General features: G+C 35.1%; 1 protein-coding gene across 1 annotated transcript; it reads right to left on the reverse strand.

Annotated features, from left to right (window-relative positions):
- Window positions 1–252: 252 nt before the first annotated feature.
- NR1D2 (nuclear receptor subfamily 1, group D, member 2) lies at window positions 253–20,055 on the reverse strand. Its single transcript, XM_008581134.1, has 7 exons — window positions 19,793–20,055; window positions 18,847–18,935; window positions 16,760–16,904; window positions 14,145–14,773; window positions 12,206–12,391; window positions 9,986–10,196; window positions 253–3,617 (listed from the first exon to the last, which is right to left on the reverse strand). Exons 1-7 carry the CDS (start codon window positions 19,848–19,850, stop codon window positions 3,421–3,423), a joined length of 1,515 nt encoding a protein of 504 aa, XP_008579356.1. The 5' UTR covers window positions 19,851–20,055; the 3' UTR covers window positions 253–3,420.
- Window positions 20,056–21,639: the final 1,584 nt, after the last annotated feature.

The raw sequence follows: 21,639 nt of genomic DNA on the forward strand, positions 1-21,639 counted from the left end.
AGTTAGTTTGCTTGGTTAGAACATGGTGCTGACAACACCAAGCACCAAGGTCAAGGGTTTGGATCCCCATACTGGCCAGCTGCCAAAAAAAAAAAAAAGCCCTGCACATGTACATCTTTCCCATGCTGAATCAGAGATTTTTAAAAAAAACAGATCCTGCTGTGCTCAGGGGAAAGATAACTTGTACTAAGTAAATTAAATTACAGATGTTTTTACAAAGACATCAAGGTAGACAGACACCAAACACCACACTTGGTTAGAAATAACATTTATTATTCACTCCCCCATGTACAGATTACTTCTCAGAAACATGAAGGTATTATCCATGTCCTCATCAATTACAGTTTGTAGAAAATAACTCATATCCTGTCAACAACATATTTCTATCATTTTTTAAAACAGCCATTTTATTGTCCCATGTTAGTTCAAGAGTAGCTTCAAGTTTTATGTTTTGGATGAAATCAAGATAATCATTGTTTATAGGTAACAATTTCCTGACAGAGCCCCTCCCCCCAACCCCTAAAAAAATTCTATATCCTAAGTGATAAACTCTTTTTGTACATTCAGCAAACTTTATATTGGAAAATAAAAATAATTGAGATAGGTATTTACTCTCGTGCACAGTTAATTAATCTAGCTGAGCTTCTACACCTTGCTTTGCAATGATGTTTACATAAAATAAATCATCTCTTATCAAGTTACAATGGTAATTTTTTGAAATGCAGATATGAAAGCTATACACTTAATCCACTGAAACTTCCTTCTAATTTTTTAATCCGTAATTAAACCATCACCATAAGGACAAGCTTCATCCCAAAATGTTTCCCCTTTCCCTCAGCTATTTCTCTCTCAAAGCTTGAATCCTCTCTCAGATCATATAAAGGGATACATTAAAAGCACAAGAAAAAAAGTTTTAGCTTGCTGACATAATGCCCTTAAGTTTGCTGACATAATGCCCATTTTTAACTTTAAAATGTAAAATAAGAGTTAAAGCATCACTTAATTCATACAGTACATTATTAATTAATCAGCAGTGTCCCACCAACTCAGAAGTTTCCTAAATTGGTTGTCTTCTCTGCATTTAGTAAGTTTACAACCAATGATTCAATCAAAGAATGTGCTTGTAATATAGCCTGCTGGTTTAACTTTAGAAGTTTCAGATTGGGCTATTTCTATTTAATATAGAAATGTTATGAGTGGCATATGAACTATTAATTTTGTTTCCCATTACCTACAGGAAGAATTTATTCAAATAAAAATTTACAAGACAAAATGAAAATCTATATACCTATATATAGATGTATACATTTATATATTGAACCTAACTAAAGTTTTATAAGCAATACTAACATAGTTCTGGTTACACATTCCTAAAGACTTTTTAAAGGATAAATGTTATATGCAAAAGGCAAAAATTAAGAATCAACATGATCTTTGAGTTTTTCAATATTACTTCAAAAAAGCTGTTTCTATCTCCCATAGAAGAAAACTATGCATTTGTTTATCTTAGGAAAAAAAAATATAAAAAGATAATGCTATCATGTAAAGAATTCACAAAAACTATACTGTATATCCCATAAAAGTCATACCTACTTAAGGTAAATCACAATTATGGTTTATACTGTAATACAGACATCACCATCGCCTTTCCTCTTTAATAATGAGAGGGTTTAACTTTTTTTCACTTAACTAGTGCCACAGAAATGCAAGTCCCAGTAGCAACAAGTTAAACAAGATTACAAAATAAGGCATTCTGCTCACACATAATAAAAGGAACAGGCTTAGTATAGCAAAGCAGGCTCATTATTTTTGCAATTTTACATAATCCAAACATTATATGGAAGGCAATCTTTAACAACAACAACAACAAAAAAAAAAAAAACCCAATTAATTGCTATTTTCCAGGGAAACAGAAAAACATACATAAAATCCTCAAACTTTGGCTACTTCTCCTACTGCCATAAAGAGGCTGATCTTACCTATTTAATAAAGCCAACTATCAGAAATGTGAATGAAATGTCATTGATTATACCATTCTCCTGCAGGTCACACACTAAATGATTTTTCAAATCATAGATTAAATCTAATTTGACAAAATCCCTATAGTTTTATTTAGGAAAAAAAAGTGGACTCAACACACACGTACACATGCACACACACGGGCCAATATATTAAACACAGTTTCCTTAAACAATAATTAGCTCTCCAGAAAGAATCAAAATTCTTTATCATCAAGCTGCAGCATGGATATAAGGGGCAGCAATGCAACCTTTTTTAGCACAGATAAAAATCTGAATGAACTTTGAAATAACCAGTACCTTGAACCAAAGATTTTATCAAAGAACTCTAAAATACATATTTTTTGAAATTTGGACTCTACTACTTGTTGCATTTTACATTAAATGTTGCTTAAGTAAACAAAAATAGAGCATAAATTCAATATTCTACTGTCTAAACATTTTAAAGCAATGGTTATGTCATCATCAACAGGTAAAATGCACCTAATTTGCGTCTTTTGACACCTCTTGTTTTAAGTTTATTGTATGATAAAGTTCTTCACAGTTTAAAATATTGTGAAGAAATATATTTATGTGTAATTATATTCACATACATATTATGTACACTTACTATGTGTTTGATATACCCATAAACTTTGAATATGCGTGTATCAGGAGGATACCCCACACATATGCAGGAACCCTGAATAATAGGTTGATGTGGACTGTGAAATGATTTCCCAAAAATGCTTAGAAATAAGAAAAGAATATTATTATGAATAATTATAATAACAAAAACTTTACCTTATTTACATAGTGCCTATCTCCCAAGAGGTAAATATGCTTTATAGACATTTTTTAGTTATCTCTGTGAGGTGGGGCATTGGGGAAATTATCAATTCTCATTTTCCACAACCAAGTAACCTGCCCAAGATAATACACTTTTAACAGTGGCAGAGTAAAACAAAGACGTGGAGATTTCCTAACTCCCAAAGTCTCCAATTACCAGATCAAAGAGTCTTGTGGTGATATCAAGATTTTCATCATTCAACAGAACTTTTACCACAAAGGATTAATTTCTAAGTCCTTATATGCTTGTGATTTATACCACAGGGAGATCAAAATGGTTTTTTGGTTTTGGCAGATGAAAAAGTCTAACATTCAATGTGATTATAATTCAGTGTAACTTCTCCAGTTTAAGTGCGACACAGCCGATTGGTCTTTGGGGGAGATGCAGTCAATGTCTAATCATGGCTGAAGAGTTCTCAATGCAAACAGTTATTGCATGATTATAGAGATAGCCTACAATCTTGTATCGTGTTAAAGATCTCTTCTATCTCCACATATGGTATACACATATAAATAAGCATTTTAGCACAAAATGTACAGTCAGCATCAGTTCATATTTAAATAAACAAAGGTCTTAAGGGTGAACTTTAAAGGCCAAGAGCTCCTCAGAGTGCATGTTGTTTAAAGATCGAAGATCTGGCAACTTTAGAAGTAGTTTTGTAAAAATAGAGGCCTCATTTGGATGGTTTTTCATTATTAAGGTCCTTAGTGCACGGATGAGGGTTTCCTGCAAAGCCTCCACAGAGTTGACATTTTCTATTCCAGATCGATCTAATGGGAAGTAAGGAAGAGAGAGAGATGAAGGAGAGGACATATTATTAACATTAAATATAAATATAATTCTTGCTCATCAGTCTCACTGATGAATTCAAATCAAGGTGTTATACATTGGAACAAAGATAAAAGATTTCAATAGCAACTTTCCTCGCTATTTATATTATAAAACATATATCACATAGTATATTTGATAAATCAGAATTCTTTAGTGCTTAAGAATTTTTGTTCACAAAGAACTAAATGTTCTGATTTTTAAAATTAGATGCCATCTGTTGCTTTAACTGCTTCTGATTGGCAAAACAAAATGAATAATGTAGTAGTACAGAAATATATTTTTGCTACGTATGGATTCTATTTCCATTTGTATGTTACCATGCATGGCAGGCAGCCTCCAAAATGGCCTCCAATGATCCTTCATCCTGGTATTTATGCCCTGTGTAATTCTCCTTCTGAATGGGCTAGACTTACTGACTCACTTCTAATGAATAAAATTAGGTACTCTCACTCACTCTGAGAAAAGCCCACTGCCGTGCTGTAAGCTGCCCTATGGAGAGGCCAACATAGTAAGGAACTGAAAGTGGTATCCAGCCAACAGCCAGCAAGGAAGGGAGATACGGAGTCCAACAGTTTAGAAGGAACTGAATCCTGCCCATAACCACATAAGCCTGGAAGTAGATCCTTCCCTACTCAATCCTTCAGATGAGATCACAGCCCTGTCCATGGCTTGACTACAACCTCCTAAGGAACCTTGAGATGGAGACACATATCTAAACCACACCTGTATTCCAACTCTCAAAAACTGTAAGATAATAAATGTTTGCATTTTAAGCAACTACTTTTTGGGTAGTTTGTTATGCAGTAATGAATAACTAATACACTATGCAGCTTTATTATACTAGTTACATTATTCTGCATTTACTTTCATTTAGCACACTGTGTTTATTAAGCTCATCTCACAAAATGTAAATAAATTAATGATTTATCATAAACCAGCAATAAAGTGTCTTAAAATTTGCCAAATCTATGTAGTTTGTCCACAGACTTTTTTTTTGTTTTGTTTTAAATCAGCAAGAACTATTTCTTCCCTTTACAACAGGAGGCAGTAGTGCATAAGAAATATTCAATGGCACCCAGTACAGGGAGGTTGTAATTAACAAGAAAAAGACTTCTACAAAGAAGCAAAATTCTCTAGCCATTCACTTTTCTTTCATTTTTTACAAGGACACTGAGGAGGTCCTCCATTGTAACTGGTGGCTAAAAAGGCCACTTGCCATACAAGAACATGGACTAAAATTTAACAGTAAGGGGCAAGAATGTCTGACTAATTCTAAATGCAAAAAAAATGATGAAAATGTTTGTTTTTTTTAATATCTATCTTACATTTAACAAAACTTTGAATTATTATTACAACTATGTGCTAATTCTTATGGAAAAAGAAAGAAACTGAATGTTGACTATTGGTTTGGGGGTCATAATTTTTCAGACAAGAACTATCAGATGAATGAAAGACCTCTTTCTCTTGACATTTGACTTTGGCCAATCACAAGGGTTATCGTTGCAAAAACATTTAAAGCCTTCAACAAGCTTCCAAGAGTCTCTCTTGCCTTTGATAGTCAATTAATTGGTTTTTTTAAAAACATCCTTTTAATTCATTAAATCATTTGCCAAACACTTACTGAATGTATGTGCTGGTTACTGTTCTAGGCGCTAGGGAATCAACAGTGAACAAAACAAACCAAAATTCCTTCCTTTAAGCTTGTATTTTGGCAGAAGAATGTAACTGGTTTAGATCATCTCATCGTTAATTTACAATACCAAAAACCGAGAAAAAATAATAGTGTCCCCACAAACAAAATAATCTAGATGGGCAAAGAAAGAAACAAATAAGTAGGGAAGGAGATGTGAGTGTGAACTAGCATGATAAGCAGTTGGTTCTTCAGTGAATGTTTTGTATTTAACAACTCAGAATTTCAGATAAATGGATGCCTATATCTAAAACTGTAAATTGTATTAAATTTTTCTAAAGCTTCAATTTCTAAAACCATGATTTTTATGATTTCAAAACAAAAGAACCCAACTACAAATCAGGCTGGATCATAAACAACAATCTTCTGGAGACTGCAACATTACAGTGCAGACAAGTGGAAATTCATCTTCTAAATGGTGTACTAAATGCTATACTACTACTCCTTCAGCTTTTTTATTTACGACATATCTATTTCTACTTCCTTAGCTCGTTCTTCATCCCATTCCTAAGGCTGTATTCCTCACCAAATCTTCTATGTATATTAATTTCCTACAGGATGATAATCAAATTCCTTCAACAAAAACCTCTAAGAAGACAACTGAAATCTATATCTAGATATGAGCTTTGACCTCATGCCTACATGCCAGTCCCCAACCTTTAAATGTAAGTGACTAATGTCACTACACAACCTGAAAAAAAATCTAACCTTCCAGGTATAATCCCCCTTCATCAGGATTCTTCCAATCTCACAGGCAAATTTCATGTTTGAGATTTCTCTCCCCCTTAACAGCTAGAGCTATTCTGTTAACAAGCAGTATAATGGAAATGCTTTGAAGAAAGACTAACAGAAGTTCAAATACCTGCTTAATCCAATTATTAAAAATGTGACCTTCGATAAATTATTTAACCCCTCTGTTCCTCAAATCCCTCAATAACTGTCAGTTCACATCAGAGGTCTGTTGTGAAGATAAAGTTATATATATAATGAGAACTAGAAATTAACTAGCATTTCTTCTGACAACAACCAAAACATACAAACAAAAAGGCAACTATAGGGCCGGGCTGGCGGCGCACTGGAGAAGTGTGCCGCTTGGGAGCGCGGCGGCGCTCCCACTGAGGGTTCGGATCCCATGTGGAGACCGGTTCCCGCTCACTGGCTGAGCGCGGTGCGGGCGCAACACCGAGGGTTGCGATCCCGTTGCCGGTCCCCGGTACGGGTGCGACACAGAGGGTTGCGATCCCGTTACTGGTCAGTAAAAAAAAAAGACAAAAAGGAAAAAAAAAAAAGGCAACTATAGATTCCAAGGAAAGGAAAAGCTATTTTAAAGATAAAGCAAACTACAATCTTGCTTAATTCTAAGCAATTGATAGAGAATGTAAATTAACAATCCATCTGTAACCTGTGCATGGAGGTTTAGGGAAGAGAATTACATTATCTTTTCTACCACTTCAACCTCACTGTGTGAACACTATGAGCACTATTTACATAATCATAATACTATAAATGCTGATTTTTTACTTTTCAACTTTGAGAATCGATTGATAAACAAAGCATCAAAAACAACCAGTTACAGAACAGAATAAGTATTTAATTTTTGACTACATAAAAGAAATGGTACAGCAAAAGAAGCCAGGGTATGTCTCCCTATATAATGAAGAGATTCCACGTAAACTACCCAAGAGAGATGTAAAAGTGAAGGATAAAGAATGTGAGAACACTGAAATTATACACAAAACCAATAAAGTAACTGAAAAATAAAACATAAAAATTGAGTGGGAAAAGTGAAGGTACTTTTATTTACCAGTTATATCTACTAAATAAAAAGAGTTATATATAAGCATTGTATTCACAGTTGGATGGCCAACCATCAGAAAATTAGAAAGAGAGTTAGAAATCCAGTTCTCTAAAAAATAAGGAAGTAGAGGAAGAAGGCGAAGACTTTTTAATTTTATACTCTTCTGTTGTTTCTGAATTTTATTTTCCTGCCTAGAAACCACTTTAAAAATAGCAAGTCATTTAAGTGGTAAAGACTTAAATTTGACATGAAAACGATATACGTATGGGCTTGCATATCTTCATTTACAGACATAACAAAAATGAGAATGTATTGTATTCTTTCATTGTCAGTCTTTTCCACTTAATATTTCAAACTTTTTAAATATACATCAATAAGCATGTGAATGAGGGTTGGATCCCAGTACCAGCCAGCCACCAAAAAAAAAAAAGAAAAGAAAAGAAAAAAAAAGCAGGTGAATGGATAGATGGATGGATCCATTCATTCACCTGCTTTATCTGTATGTGGACAGATAAAGACTCCCAATGTTAAAAGTTACTCTTTTGGTAGTGATACTATCATTTTTATTTTAATGTTAATATTTTCTAAATTTTCAAAAGATTTTAATATTTCATATTAATTTTAATATTCCACATTAATCTCAGAAAAAGAAAAATAAGGCTTTTTCAAAAGGAGATTAAAACAAAATAAAAAATTATGTTCCTCGTGGAAAATATAAATGAAGTAGCATGGTTCCTGGCACAGAATTTCCCTTCATCTTCATTTTTTTCTCTGAACTGTATCATTTCTTTTATTTAGTCTGGGATGATGTCCTTTCTCCTTCATCTCCCCTCCCTTAACTTATTTCAGGAGAGTTCATTCTACCGCCTCATACCTAATGTTATTTCAACAGCCTCCCAACCTGACTCTCCAGCTGTAATGACTTATCTGCCTAATCCACTCACAATAAAAATGCAGAACTAATGTTGAATATCACTTTGTTCACGCCTGATGATTCCCCTACTTCACAGCACCACACTCTCCCAAGTGAGCCACGGGCTGGCCCCTTAATTCCCCTACTTAAGTTACACTGAACTTTCCACTACCCCGTACTTCAGTTAAAACTTCTCTACCTAGTTCCCGTAGCTGTTAGACCACAACCTGGTACTCCCCTAACCCTCAAGCCTTTTTGTCCCCCTCCTCCTTGAAGGATACTCCAGGTTTTGGCCACCTGTCCCTTCCCCTGCCCTATCCTCATGCTCTTTCCATCTTTTCTTTGCTGGGAAAACCTAATACAACCTTCAAATTCCAGTTGCACTTTCATCTTCCCTACAAAGCCTTCTCAGATGATTTCATCTTCCTTTCTGTAACTCCTACTTACCTCAGCAGGACTACACAGTTTATTGCCTTTTGTTATGTTCTCTCTCTCCAAATAGAACACAAACACTTTGAGAGCAAGCTTGTGCCTTAATGCTTTTTGTCTCCCCCTGAGCACCTAGCTCATAAGGCATATATATATATACACACGATAAAGAATTAGCAAGTATTGATTATCTTTGATTTCAAAATAAAAGATTATTAATCTGATGTCAACTCAAACCAATTCTAATTATTTATTAAGAACTCTGCAAATGGTAGGTAAAATGCAAAAGGCACTACCAGGTTACTAAGAAAACAGACATATCCCTTATTCACATATTCCTTTCACTCTATTCCCATGTCTTAAGTGCATTTCTAATTATCCAGGTAGAGGTGGTCAGAAAAAGTGACCAAATTATGCTTGCGAATGGCATTAAGTCTTTATTTCATTTATGTACATGATTTTTAAGTTACATAAAGACTGTATTCTCCTTAAAAATTATTAATTTATAGTTCAGCCACATTATCAGGGGCTATAACATACTTATAACCCTCACAGTGCCTTTCAGTGTTCTTTACACAGTAGGAAGAAAATGAAAAACTTAAAGTCATACCAAAATACTACAAAATTCCCAAAAAATGTTTAAAGTTAAGTGATACCTAAAACTGACTGGCACTTACTTAGATGGCCCCTGGAATGTCTCAACTTCCAATCTGCTATTAAGAGTAACAATCTCTGCTTTAATGGTTATTGTCTGAATTAAAATACCTTGGTCAGAAATAACTGCAATATAAATGCAAGACGGCAAGGAAACTGAGAAACATCATCAATGATTCATATAAAAAAAGCATTAAATGTTAGAATTCAAAAATCTTGGCCACTCATTCAAATGGTGACTGAGTATTCTGTGCCAGTTACCATATGAAGCTCACATGGTGCAACTCCTTCCTTTGATAGGATAAGATAACCAAGAGGAAAACAATAAAATTACTACCCAAGTCACACAGAAAATTCGTCAGCACAGCTGGGCTAAAGCCTACAACTCATAATTCAAGTATCTTTGCAACAAACCATACTAATACCTCTTGGTACTTTTAACATTTTCAAGTAACCCACATTATATTTTAATTAAAGCTTAGATTAATATAAGAACCACCTACCTGGGGATACACAATGTCCCAGAAAATAAATTCATAAAATAAAGATTTAGACTCATAAAAAATTACAAACAAAAGCTAAAGACGAAAAGTGGTAAATGCAAGGCCCAGATCTTAACATTATTTTATTACTATATAGCTCTTTGACTTGTACTGTCATAAGAAAAATTAAGTATGCAAAAATAAGAAGTTCATATAATTCAGCATCTTCCTTAAGACCTTCTTCCCTCTATATAGCTTGCTAGAACCTAATCAACTGCCACCTTCTCCCCAGTTGGTCACTATATTCTAGGTGTGGCACAATTCTGAACCAGCATGCTTACCTGCAGATACCAGGACAACTGCTGTAAACAAACTCATCTCTTCATCACTAAGTTGGAGGGCATTTAGCTTCTCACTAAATTCAAACATAGAGTTTAGCAGATCCCCTGCTCCCATTGAGTGTAAATCATCCACACTATACTTCTTTCCACTTAAAAAGGTGACAGTACGCTCCTTTGCATCAAATAATGATGCAAACCGTACCATTAAAACCTGGAAAAAGAAAAAAAACTGAAATGTATTTCGGGAAGTTCAATAGTAATACTAAAAATAACTCAGTATTTGAGTAAGTTAGGAAATACTCTACACATAAAAGAAAGTTGTAAAAGAAAAACTGAGCTTATTTTTACCCAGAACTACTTTCTTAAGGCAAATTCTGTATCAAAGCAATAAATATTCCAAGAAGAACATCAAAAGACATTCCAGCCACCAACGGCAAAATACTTGAGTCCTGTGATACTCTGAAACTCTCTCTATTAACAAAGATTCTGAAACACAAATATAAAATTAAAATAAATAATAATGCCAAGAAGTTTAAAACTGGGCCCTGGCCAAAGGCATTAAAGAAACTCTTCAAGCTACCAAGTATATCACATGGTCTCTATGCCCTAAATAAAAAGAGCAATATTTTAGTGCACAACTCTCGGAAACATCAAAACACCAAATGCAGCCAAGGCAAACGCAGTAGGATATACTCTAATTAGACTACTTCAAGAAACCATAATTCAAAGAGACTATACACAAAGAAAACTATCACAAGTGTTCTAAACACCGAGTTATAACTGATATCCAAACCAAATCAATTAACAAATACATTACTTAGCTACAGCACTTCCTCTCTTACAGTAAATGGTAGGTACCATCTGTGTCACACAGTTCTCTGAAAACCAGAGAAACACTGAATGAACATCTTCCCTTTGCAATGTCCCAAGCAAAGACTTGTTTAACCCAAGACAATCCAAAAGAGCCTTCTATGAAAATGGTACTAACCTCAGAACAGAGCAATCCCAAGACAAATCACCAGGTAGAAAAAATAAAAGTCCTAAAGTCCAGGACTTGTGCTCTAGTCCTAGATGTGTTATGAATTTACTGGTAATCCAAGAAAAGTCTCTTCATCTCTTTAGGCAGTAGTTACCTAATCTCCAAAATGAGTGAATTGAACTTGATCACTAACATCCCTCTGGCTTTACATCTTAAGTCTATAATGTTTTCCTTTAAAGTGAAAAGCCTAACCTAAGAGTATTACTTGTGAAATATTCCATAGCTATTTTATTTATGAATATGGCTTCTTCTCTGTTCTAACCCGGGTGCTCCAGAAAACAGAGCCTAAAGCACAAGCTTATGTAGGATGTGAACTGGTACACATGAAAACAGGAGTGAGGAAAAAGGAAATGAGACAGGAAAGGAGACAGATGAAATATTAGGATGTACATTATTGAGCTGGTACCATTTGATACCAAGAGCAACTCATAGCTCAATTTTGTGGGACCATCCAGAGAGAAGTGAAAATATATCCCTGGCTCCCTTCTCCCATTGATCAAATGTTTAAAAGATTCGGTCCATAGACATCACCTGGAGTTTCATTTATGCTTAAGTGAGCTCTAAGCAGTACCCAAGGCTTCTCAGACCTCGGCAACAGTAGAGAAGCCCCGGGGCAGACAGGAAGTGAGAGGCACTTAACTAAGCACTAAGAGAGGCACCATCTGATTGTGTGCTACTGAAGTTAGCTGCCCCAAGCCCAGGCACAATGCACCACTGAGAGAAGCTGGAATAAAAAAAGTAATCAAGGATCCTAAAGCAAGGTAAGGCTGAGAGGATCTGAGGTCAAACATAAGAAATGTCTGATATATCCTCAAAATATTCTACAATATCCTAAAAGACAAAAACTACATTCTATTCACCCTTCTTATTCTGTATAGAGTGCAGTAAACACCAGGCTAGGCTTGTACTAAGTGTCTAACACTCTGCAGAAACTGCTAAATCCATATCTGAAAGCAATACTAGAACTTGGAGTTTGTATGCCAGGGATACAGAACACCTATATTTCAAGTCCTAAGTAACTCTGGATTTAGTTAGCCTCTTCCCAAATTTGAGATGATTATTCTTTTTGTTGGTAGTTTCAGACTTTAGACTATAAATACTTACTTAGAAAAGAATGAAAATATCCATGAAAATAAAATAATACATGCCCTGCGTCACTATTCAAGATAAATAAAACATACCTCAAAAGTTCCGGCCTTTAAAAGGTTGACCTGGTCATGCTGAGAAAGATCTCTGAACCCAGGAATACGCTTTGCAAATTCTACCACTTCTTTCACCGCTGGGGTGAAGCTCATCGAAAATTCTTCCCAGATTTCATGCCCCGATTTATGAGGATCCACATATGGAGACTTACTCATTGGACAAACCTAGTAGACACAAAATAGAAAAACTCTTAAAAACTGTGAGTGGTGGTAAAGAAATTTCGAAAGCAGCACCTCAATCACCAGAAACCCCAACATGAAAATAACCCCCAAAACAAGTAAAATCTACTGATATTAAGCACTTTCTCCATTTACTGCTCCCTTACTATAGAAAGCCTCATGGAAACCTAATTTAAACAGCAATTGACTTATTATACTAACCCTAACCCTAAGCAAAAATACCACTTATACCAAGCTATTTCAAAAACCTGTTGCACAGGTATAAGAGTTTATTTTGTAACAATGCTGACATCTTATGCTGGTATATAGTGCTTTTACGGTTTTCAAAACAAATTCACACAGATCTGTTTGATTCTCGACCCTGTTAGTTACTGTAGATAATGATCATCATTTCTTAGATGAGGAAATAAGACTCTCAGTGACTTATCCAAACACAGCTAGAAGTCACAGACCTAGGGCTCAAATCCACATTTGATATTTCAATACTCGATTATTTAATTTTTTTATTTTTTTATTTATCAATATACAATGTCTCACTTATTTCTAAAATAGGCAAAATTACAATGTTGTAATTTCTAAAAGGAAAAAATAGTGAGGTGCCCTTTTAAAAAGGTCACTGACCCTTTATTTCATAAGCAATGGTACAACCACTGACCTCCCCTTGTTCAATTAGGAAAACAATGATAGCAGATAAAAGGAACACCTTCTAAGTGAGGACTGGAGAAGGGAAAAATAGGAAGCCAAAGACATTACAAAACCACTAAAAAGATGATGAAATATACACCATATACTCTATTAATAAAATCAACCTTTAAATTTTCACTAAACCCACATAAGATCAACGAAAGGGATGATTCTAAAACCATGGAGAATATCATAAAATCAGAACCTAAATGCTTACAGATTTTTCCCTCCTTGAGGCAGCCAATAAGCTTAACAAAATATAAGGTCACCTTTCAGATCCATGGAACTCAAATACTTGCAAGGGCCAAAAAATCTAACATGAAGACTGGGGTAGAGTCAAATATTTTGAAAATGAAAAAAGACTTGAATTACCTGGTGGTAGAAAATACCAACCACTAAACCAAAGGAACTCATGGTTTAAACCAGAAATGGTACAGTACTGCTGTTTTTGATGAAATTTTGGCTGAATATGAACACTGTACTTTCATGTAGAATGTTATATTTGATGAAAAAAAAAACTTGAATGATATGAACATTAACTCATCTCATAGTAAAAGTCTGAGAAAATCCTTAAAAACTAGCCTATTAAATCAAAATATTCCTAAATCCTCAAATAATAAAGCATCTATGTTCTATATCCAAAGACTCTTTTGCATTATAATGGCTAAAAAAAAAAAAAACCTGTTGCCATAGAAATCAAAGGATTTCTGACTATGGCAAGCTAAAATCAGCCCTTTGAGAAAATCCCTAATAAGGTATTAATTAATCAGAATGCTTAAAGGACCAATTCTATATGAATCATATTTTACATAAAATCCTAATCCCAGTCACAGTATTAATCAAATCACATGCTTGTACCTAGCTCTGTGTGAAATTAGGTCATCCAACAAATAATATTTATTAAAATTATTTGATCTAAAATACTGCACAGAATTGATTCTATAAATCTCTTAGGTTTACTGACCCCCTCCCAAGTTGGCATATCCCCCCAAAAAAAGAAAACTTTCAAAGCTTTCCTCAACACAAGGTGAGCAAAAAATTGATTTCACTATACCAGATGCATTCTCCCTCCAGTGTTGCACAGGTAACTATTCTTGCTCTCATTCTGAGAAAATCCATCTATTGGAACTCTATCACATACTCTTTGAGTATAAGCATTGGAGAAGTTCATACAATGTCCATTTGCAATACAAATGGCATGCCCATTTGGGTAATGCATTATGTTCCTCCCTTTGTACTGTCCATTGAGATGCTGTTGGTTCTCACTACAGGGAAAATGGCCGCTAAGCCCACTGCCACGATGGTCATGATTTAAATTATACTGTTCCATGTTCTTGGGAATCCGTTCTCCTCTCTGAGGATGCATGCTCTCAGCTGAGTTTTCTCGCTGCTCTTGATTATACATGAAGGTATCCTTGTGGGCTCTAGTCACCATGCCAATCACTTCTTCCTTTGCAAAATCAGAAGAGGGAGGAGGAGAGCTTTTGGTGTTTTCTTGCTCCAGCTGGGGCTTGGGTCGCAGCTGTTCCTGGGCTGGTAAGGCTGTCTGTTCATGATGTTCTACTAATGTGTCGTTCTGCAAGTGACCACTGAACTGGCTGTTCATCATGGTCTTCATCGCACTTTGCATTTCAATTAACATCCTCTGTTTTTCACGCTTAGGAATACGACCAAACCGAACAGCTATTGAAGAAAAAGATATTTAACATCTATATTCTAAGTAAGACCTGTTTGTACAAAAGAATAACACAAAATTATCTCTGACAGCTACAGCCTCTAGTCATACAAGTAAAAAATGTCTATATATCTCTGGCCCAAATTTTTCTTTCTTTTTAAGAAGATGACCGGTAAGGGGATCATAACCCTTGGCTTGGTGTTGTCAGCACCACACTCAGCCAGTGAGCTAACCAGCCATCCCTCTATAGGATCTGAACCCATGGCCTTGGTGTTATCAGCACCGCACTCTCCCGAGTGAGCCACGGGCCGACCCCAGGCCCAAATTTTTCTAAACTTGCTGATCTTGATGCACAAAAGGAAGTGAGATGGTGGAAGAAAATTAGAAAATTTTCTCCCAAAATATAGTTAAGGAGAAGACCTCTCTCCTTAACTTTTTAAGCAGAATGGTATTTTATAAACAAAATCTAAGAAAGAAATATGAAATTAACTACTAAAACCCAGTTTGAAGCATACCAGCATTACTACACACCCTTTATTAATAAGGCTAAGAGCTCTGTTCTCAAGAAGGCACATGGGATTCGGGCACACACATCCATTAACGTTAATGGAACCTAGTAGGTATGATCACTTCTTGAACATCTGACCCTTGCCAATTCATTTTTGTAACCTTACTCTTAAGACCTAATTACTAAATCATCTGCTGTCTTCTTTTCTGGCTTCTTAAAAAAAGAAAATCTTCTTTAAAAAATACCACAATCAATAGAAGTGCAGTTACTAAAAAATAAACTTGCTGGATTTTAATTAAAATCAATAAAGTAAATAAAAATAAGATCAGTCATCCTCCATTCTTTTAGAGACTAGTCTTAGAAGGTGTCTATCTCCAATATTCCTATCCCTGAGGGAAAGAAAAGCTTCTTTCTAGTCTAATACTTATACAGAGATAATAAAAATTCAATATACCCACCCAGCAAGAAAGCCTTACTAATCTAATTGTAGCCTCTGACATTATCAATATCAAAGACAATTTTATCGTGTCTCATACTTTACACCTCCACTCCTTCCTCACAAATGACTTTTGGGGCAATCACAATATCCATCCACTACTTTTATAGCAGTAGTATTTCTAGTGTTATAAAAAAATTTCAGGCAATTGAAAAATAAAATAACTGCTGAAAATCTGTTATTCAAGAAACTCCTTATTGCAATATTCTATTTCTGTATCAGTAACATATTAGAGTTAGAGTAACCTAAGGGATTGCTTAAATGACCCTTTCCTAGATAAGTATAAAGTTCATTCTTAGCAATTCTTAATTAACCCTATTAGACTAATCCCTCTGGAAACTTCATACCCCTCTGTTATGTTACTTAATACGTAAAGAGACTATCCTGAAATTATTTCCCTAAGCACAAAGAACAGTTAAATCTTCCAGTGATGTCCCACTAATAGTCCCATAAATTACCACAACTTTTATTTTCCATGGGAATGCATCATACCAGAATTGAGCAACCACCTCCACTCCAGACCCTAATGTTTCTTTCAATTTTGCATCTCCCTTTTACAGGTTCAGAATCTGTGCCCCTAAAGCACATTATGATCTCATGGCTAAGAAAGTGAGAGAAGTAAGTCATATAAGAAATGGATTCCTCAGTAATGCTAAGAAATCCAGAAGAGCCAAAGATCCCTGTATCAAAATAAGGTTTTTTTTTTAGGGGAAAAAAAAAAAGTATTCAAATTGTACAGAAAAAAAAAAATGGGTCTTTTACAAGAAGCCACACAAAAGTTGAGCCAAAAGCTGTCTCTAGGATGGTGATGCTAAAATTTGATTTTAATGAATTTGGTGTACTACACGGCATCAAAATGTGTTTTCTGAAATGTGCTTCATCCTAAGCATTAGAGGAACATTGGTAACTGGCTTATAGCTCTGGTTTATGCTGAGGAATAAAAGCCAAGCTCCATACACTTTAAGAACATTCTTTAAACTGGGAACATACCATCTCTTGACATTCCAACAGACAGACACTTTTTGAAACGACACTGCTGACATCTGTTCCTATTCATTCTCATTATAGAGCAGTTTTCATTCTTCAGGCATTTCTTGTACTGGATGTTTTGCTGAATACTTCTCCGAAAGAAACCCTAAGAACAAAGGAAGACTTACCCATCCATTTAAAGACAGCCGGATGAACTCCTTATAAGCACTGCCCCCACACCTAACTATTTAGTATATAACTAGCTACCTGGGAAATAATTTTGGCTTAGGACAGAGGGAAATATAATATTGACAAAAAGAATTTAATTGGATTCTTACTGGTATTGATAAGCACCTATTAACTACTAGCCAAACAAAATTCTTCTTCTCTTTAAAGATTCTGTGTGCTTTCCCAAAGCATTCCTTGTACTACACTTTACCCTGTTACCAAACCCTGCCTGCAGCTACATTTGTCATCTCATACTTTTAATCATATACAAATTCCAAAACTCTTGAAATATGAACGACCGATTCTTAAAAAACTGACAGAGAAATGTGTTTGATAGCTATAATTTTCTCATTAGAACTCTGGATTACATTAGTAAAGCTTGGTCTTTCCTGGATCACTACCTGCTAACAACAGCAAGGATATTTATACATGCCAGATCTCCCTGGCTACATGTCAGCAGCAGGTAAGTGTTATACCACAAACCCACAGACCAACTAATGATCCAAGGAAAGACAGTTCCCAGCTAGATGTCCACTACAGCTGTTTTTACTACCCAATTTAAATACATGTTCTGTGATAGGTCTTCAAAGATCTCCAAGTTAATGGTTCCAGGGAGAACAGAAAACTCAAGAACACAATTGCCAAGATTATTTTAAACCACATTTTTCTTGAATATCATAACTAACCATATATTTCATGAGTCTATATTAAGTCTATACAACATTTTTTTATTTTACTATTGTAATACTATATACACTTGAACACTACAAGAGCTGAGCTAGACACATTTTTTTAAAGGGAATTGTACAGACGTGTAATTATCAAGAATACACAGCCTGCCTCATTCGGTTTGTGTATTTATTTTCTAGCTATAAAGTAAGAATAATGCCTGCCCCACAATTATTTCACATTTTTGTTATAAAAAAATATATATATATATATAGAATTTTTTAAATACTGGAAAAGTGCTACATTTATAAAAAATACTGACTAGTTTGTGAAGTGACCCAGCCATTAAAAGCTACCAAACTCAAAATTCATTCACAGCCACCATAGAAAATATTTCCTCTTTCAACATGTATATTCATTATCTTATTCACCCATCATATCCTGCCAAATTGGATTCCTGCTGCAGGACTCAAGTCAGAAAACAGCAAGAACAAGTGTCTTCACTATGCTAGTTTTTGACACTCAGGAGAAAGGATTGTGCCAGATTTTAAAAGAGAGTGAGAGAGAAGGAGAGATTCCCTGAATGTAAGTAGGAAGGTAGACACTTATGTCACTTAGTATTAGCTGACCAACACTCTAACAGCAACAATTAGGAAGTAGTCAACTACTTACAAATAAAATGTAGTTTTCCCAAGTGCTCAATTTATATTCAAGATTATTTTACTCACTTTGCATTATTTCTTAATAATATCACATTTTCTCAAATTCCTAGGAATTATTCCCAGCTTCCAGTATGTCAGCATGTCAAAGTATCTGATGAGATCTAACTCAAAGTTTGGTTTAAACTTTTGTTTAAAGTTCCAACAAGGCAGTAGTAGTGCCTTGTTCCTTGCTGTTTCTCCATCCACAACTGTGCCTGACTTATTAATGAATGACCATTTGGTGCATCTGGTTTCACACCATAGGTATGTTTAACTGAGATAGCAAATTTATTTTGATAAAAAATCTTTAAAAAAAAAAATAACATACTTTCATTGAATTAAGAATACTCAAAACAAATTATGTTAATACACTACATAAAATGCTTAAAACTTAAGAGAAGCAGCTGACTTCTCTCCCTCCCAGACTATCAATTGTGGAAATTAGCAAAACTAACCCCTATTTCTTTCATCCCAGAATCAGTAGCTTAAAGAAACAAAAGCATGCTTTACCTTACAGCCTTCGCAAGCATGAACTCCATAGTGGAATCCTGATGCCACATCCCCACAGACTTTACACAGTAGAACCATGCCACTAAATTCTAGTACACAAACAGACATGAAGTGAAAAACTGGAAGAAATATTTTCACTGTATGTTTTCTTTCCAACTGAACACTTTATTTCATTTAACTTGTAAATGCTTTAAAAGGATACATAACTACCTTCACAATGTAAAAGAAAAAATTTTTATGCCAAATTAAATCAAAGGAAATTATAGCTTTCTTTTAAACACAGTTCATGGGACTGCCAAAAATACTCAGAAAGCTGGTTTTTTCCTTTCCTGATGATTTTAAACATACATTAAAATTCTGTAAATTTGGAATTACTTTACACCAGATATGCAACCTGAATTAAGAAAATAATTCTCCTAAATAAGAACTAAGAATTAAGGAAGAGAAGTCATCAATAAGTAATGTCTCCACTGGTTGCTCTACTAGTTCAATTCACCTACCGTAGCCAGATAGGTCTCATTCCTTCTTATCCATCCCCTATACCAGTCTTTGTAACTTCCACTCACTCAGGAATCCAAATCCTACTACTCATTTGGTTATCTCAATCCCAACTCCAACTTCATGAAAATAAACACCTTCCCTCAACAAACAAGTACTCTGTTCCAGACACAAGATTCAGTTCCGGAGTCCAGAAGAAAGATAACTGTGAAACTGAGGTAAAAGGGGGTACCCTAGAGGGAACATGGTCAGGCAGAGTACATAACCACATATCTTGCTCTAAGGCAAGAATCAATTATGACAATCCCTAAGCTATAACTTAGGAATATGATTACCCAGAAGAGAGTGAAAATTATACCCAGAAACATAATGGTCCCCCTTATGAAAAAATTAAATAAGTCTCTCTGCAATTCATGGCAGCAACCTTTAAAAAACTAAAGTAACTTACTTGTCACACCACCATGATTCTTTGTCATCCCAGGTGCACTCGATTTGCTTGTTTTCATAGAACAATCTATTCGATCATTTTTCAGGATGCCTTCAATATTGGAGAGATCACCATTCTTGAGGTTACCATTGGTATCAGAATTAGAGCTATTTGGAGAAGATGGAACAGAAGAGGAGGAGGACTGGAAACTATTCTCAGAACCCTCACTGTGACAAGAGGCAGGGCTAGAGGCGGAGCTCGAAGAACTGATATAAGCAATCACGCCTCCTAGAAAACAGGGAGGAAATAAAATAATTAGATTAAAGATAATGTATTTTTTTTTTATTTTTGCAAATCTGAACAGTAAAGTCACTAACTTTAGAAACAGGCTACTGATATAAAACGTTTGCTTATACCAAAAGTAAAAAGTAACTTATTTCCTATTCTTCCTGCTTCCACAAAGTTCAAAGCATGTATAATTCCCACTAATTTTAAAAGGCTATCGCTAAGTTTGGTTATTCTGAGCACACAAAGACCCAAACCTAAATCTTTTCATTTTCTAATCTTTTCCTAAAAGGACTCAAAAACATTGTTGAGTGACTTCGTAGCTTACAGTAAATAAAGTTGTTTTGGCTGTAAAGAAATCTGGTTCTGGTCCTCTCTTTGCCTCTTCCATTATACCTTTATCTGACACAATCCTAGAAGCAATGACTTCATCATTTGCCTCCCCCTGGTACTTGGCTAAAGCACAAGTTAATCAAGAACAGATGTAACATTTGGAACTCCAGGTAAGTAACTTATCTCAAAATGGGGAACCTTTCATAAGCTGTTGCTCCCCTAACCTTTGTTTTGATACTCCCTGAAGACTTCTATGACTATCCACCGATTCCCAGTTCCAAACTCTCCCTTCTCCACCCCATTCTGCCACTGGACTTGCAGGCACACTCATCTCTGAACAGTTCTTAAGGAATCCAGACTCACACTACTTATTCTTCTGACTCGCTAATCATAGGAAATGCTAAGGAGGCTGGAAGGAAGAATGCATGCTATAACAGAATGACTAACAGTAAGGCTGAAGCTAATTCCTTCTCCACAGAGCTACTCTAAAAACACCATTCACAGCTTCATCAATATAACATCCACAGCCCCTCTGAAAACTGGCCTTGACATCTTAAAGACTGTAAACTTCCCAGGTTAAGAAATAGCCTCTAAAATTATTCTCGGTGTAATTTTAAAATTCTTCTCTCAGAGATAAAATGTTGCAAGAGTAACCTCATGGCCAAATATATTATTTTTCCAAATCCCAGCCAAACAAGTAATTTTCTCTCTTTATTTTTTTTCTAATTCTCATCTTCTCTGCCAAGGTCTACTCTAGTCTCTTTTCTTCTTCTCTCCATCATCAACATTTATTGGCTTTTTCAGTGTGTATCACATACAATGGTTAGTAATATCTCTTTTAACGCTGTCCTAAACTCTTATTTAAACCTATTGTTTGCCTGTTTCCATCTATTTCTCAACTAAACCATAAGCACCTACATGCACAGCATCTCTTAATTCTCTGTACGTGCTTTAGGGGTAATAAGCCTGCCATAAATCCGAGTATTTTTTAAGAACTACTTCTCTGCCTTTGTGAAGTCCACATCTAATAACACAAACAGATCCCAAGCAGTATAAAACATTACTAGGAAGCCACAAGTAAAACAAACATCACATTTCTGACAACTACCTAGAAATAACTATACTGAGCAGTAAGTGGAGAATTTTGTACCTTTCCAAAGTAACAAGTGTAACTTAAGCATTCAGTCTGAAATGAAAACTTCCACTGCTCTAGGGAAATGACTCCTCAATTCTTTTTTTTTTTTTTTTTT

The sequence above is a fragment of the Galeopterus variegatus genome, unplaced genomic scaffold, assembly GCF_000696425.1.
Source record: "Galeopterus variegatus unplaced genomic scaffold, G_variegatus-3.0.2 Scaffold2273, whole genome shotgun sequence".
NCBI lineage: Eukaryota > Metazoa > Chordata > Mammalia > Dermoptera > Cynocephalidae > Galeopterus > Galeopterus variegatus.

Bases quoted from the DNA above. Each gene is read 5' to 3' on its own strand.
- NR1D2 (XM_008581134.1), bottom strand. From the start codon at position 19,850: ATGAAAACAAGCAAATCGAGTGCACCTGGGATGACAAAGAATCATGGT. The intron at 16,905-18,846 runs GTAAAGCATGCT...CTTTGTTCTTAG, and splicing joins ATGCTTGCGAAGGCTGTAAG to GGTTTCTTTCGGAGAAGTAT. The intron at 14,774-16,759 runs GTATGTTCCCAG...TTTCTTCAATAG, and splicing joins TGTTGGAATGTCAAGAGATG to CTGTTCGGTTTGGTCGTATT.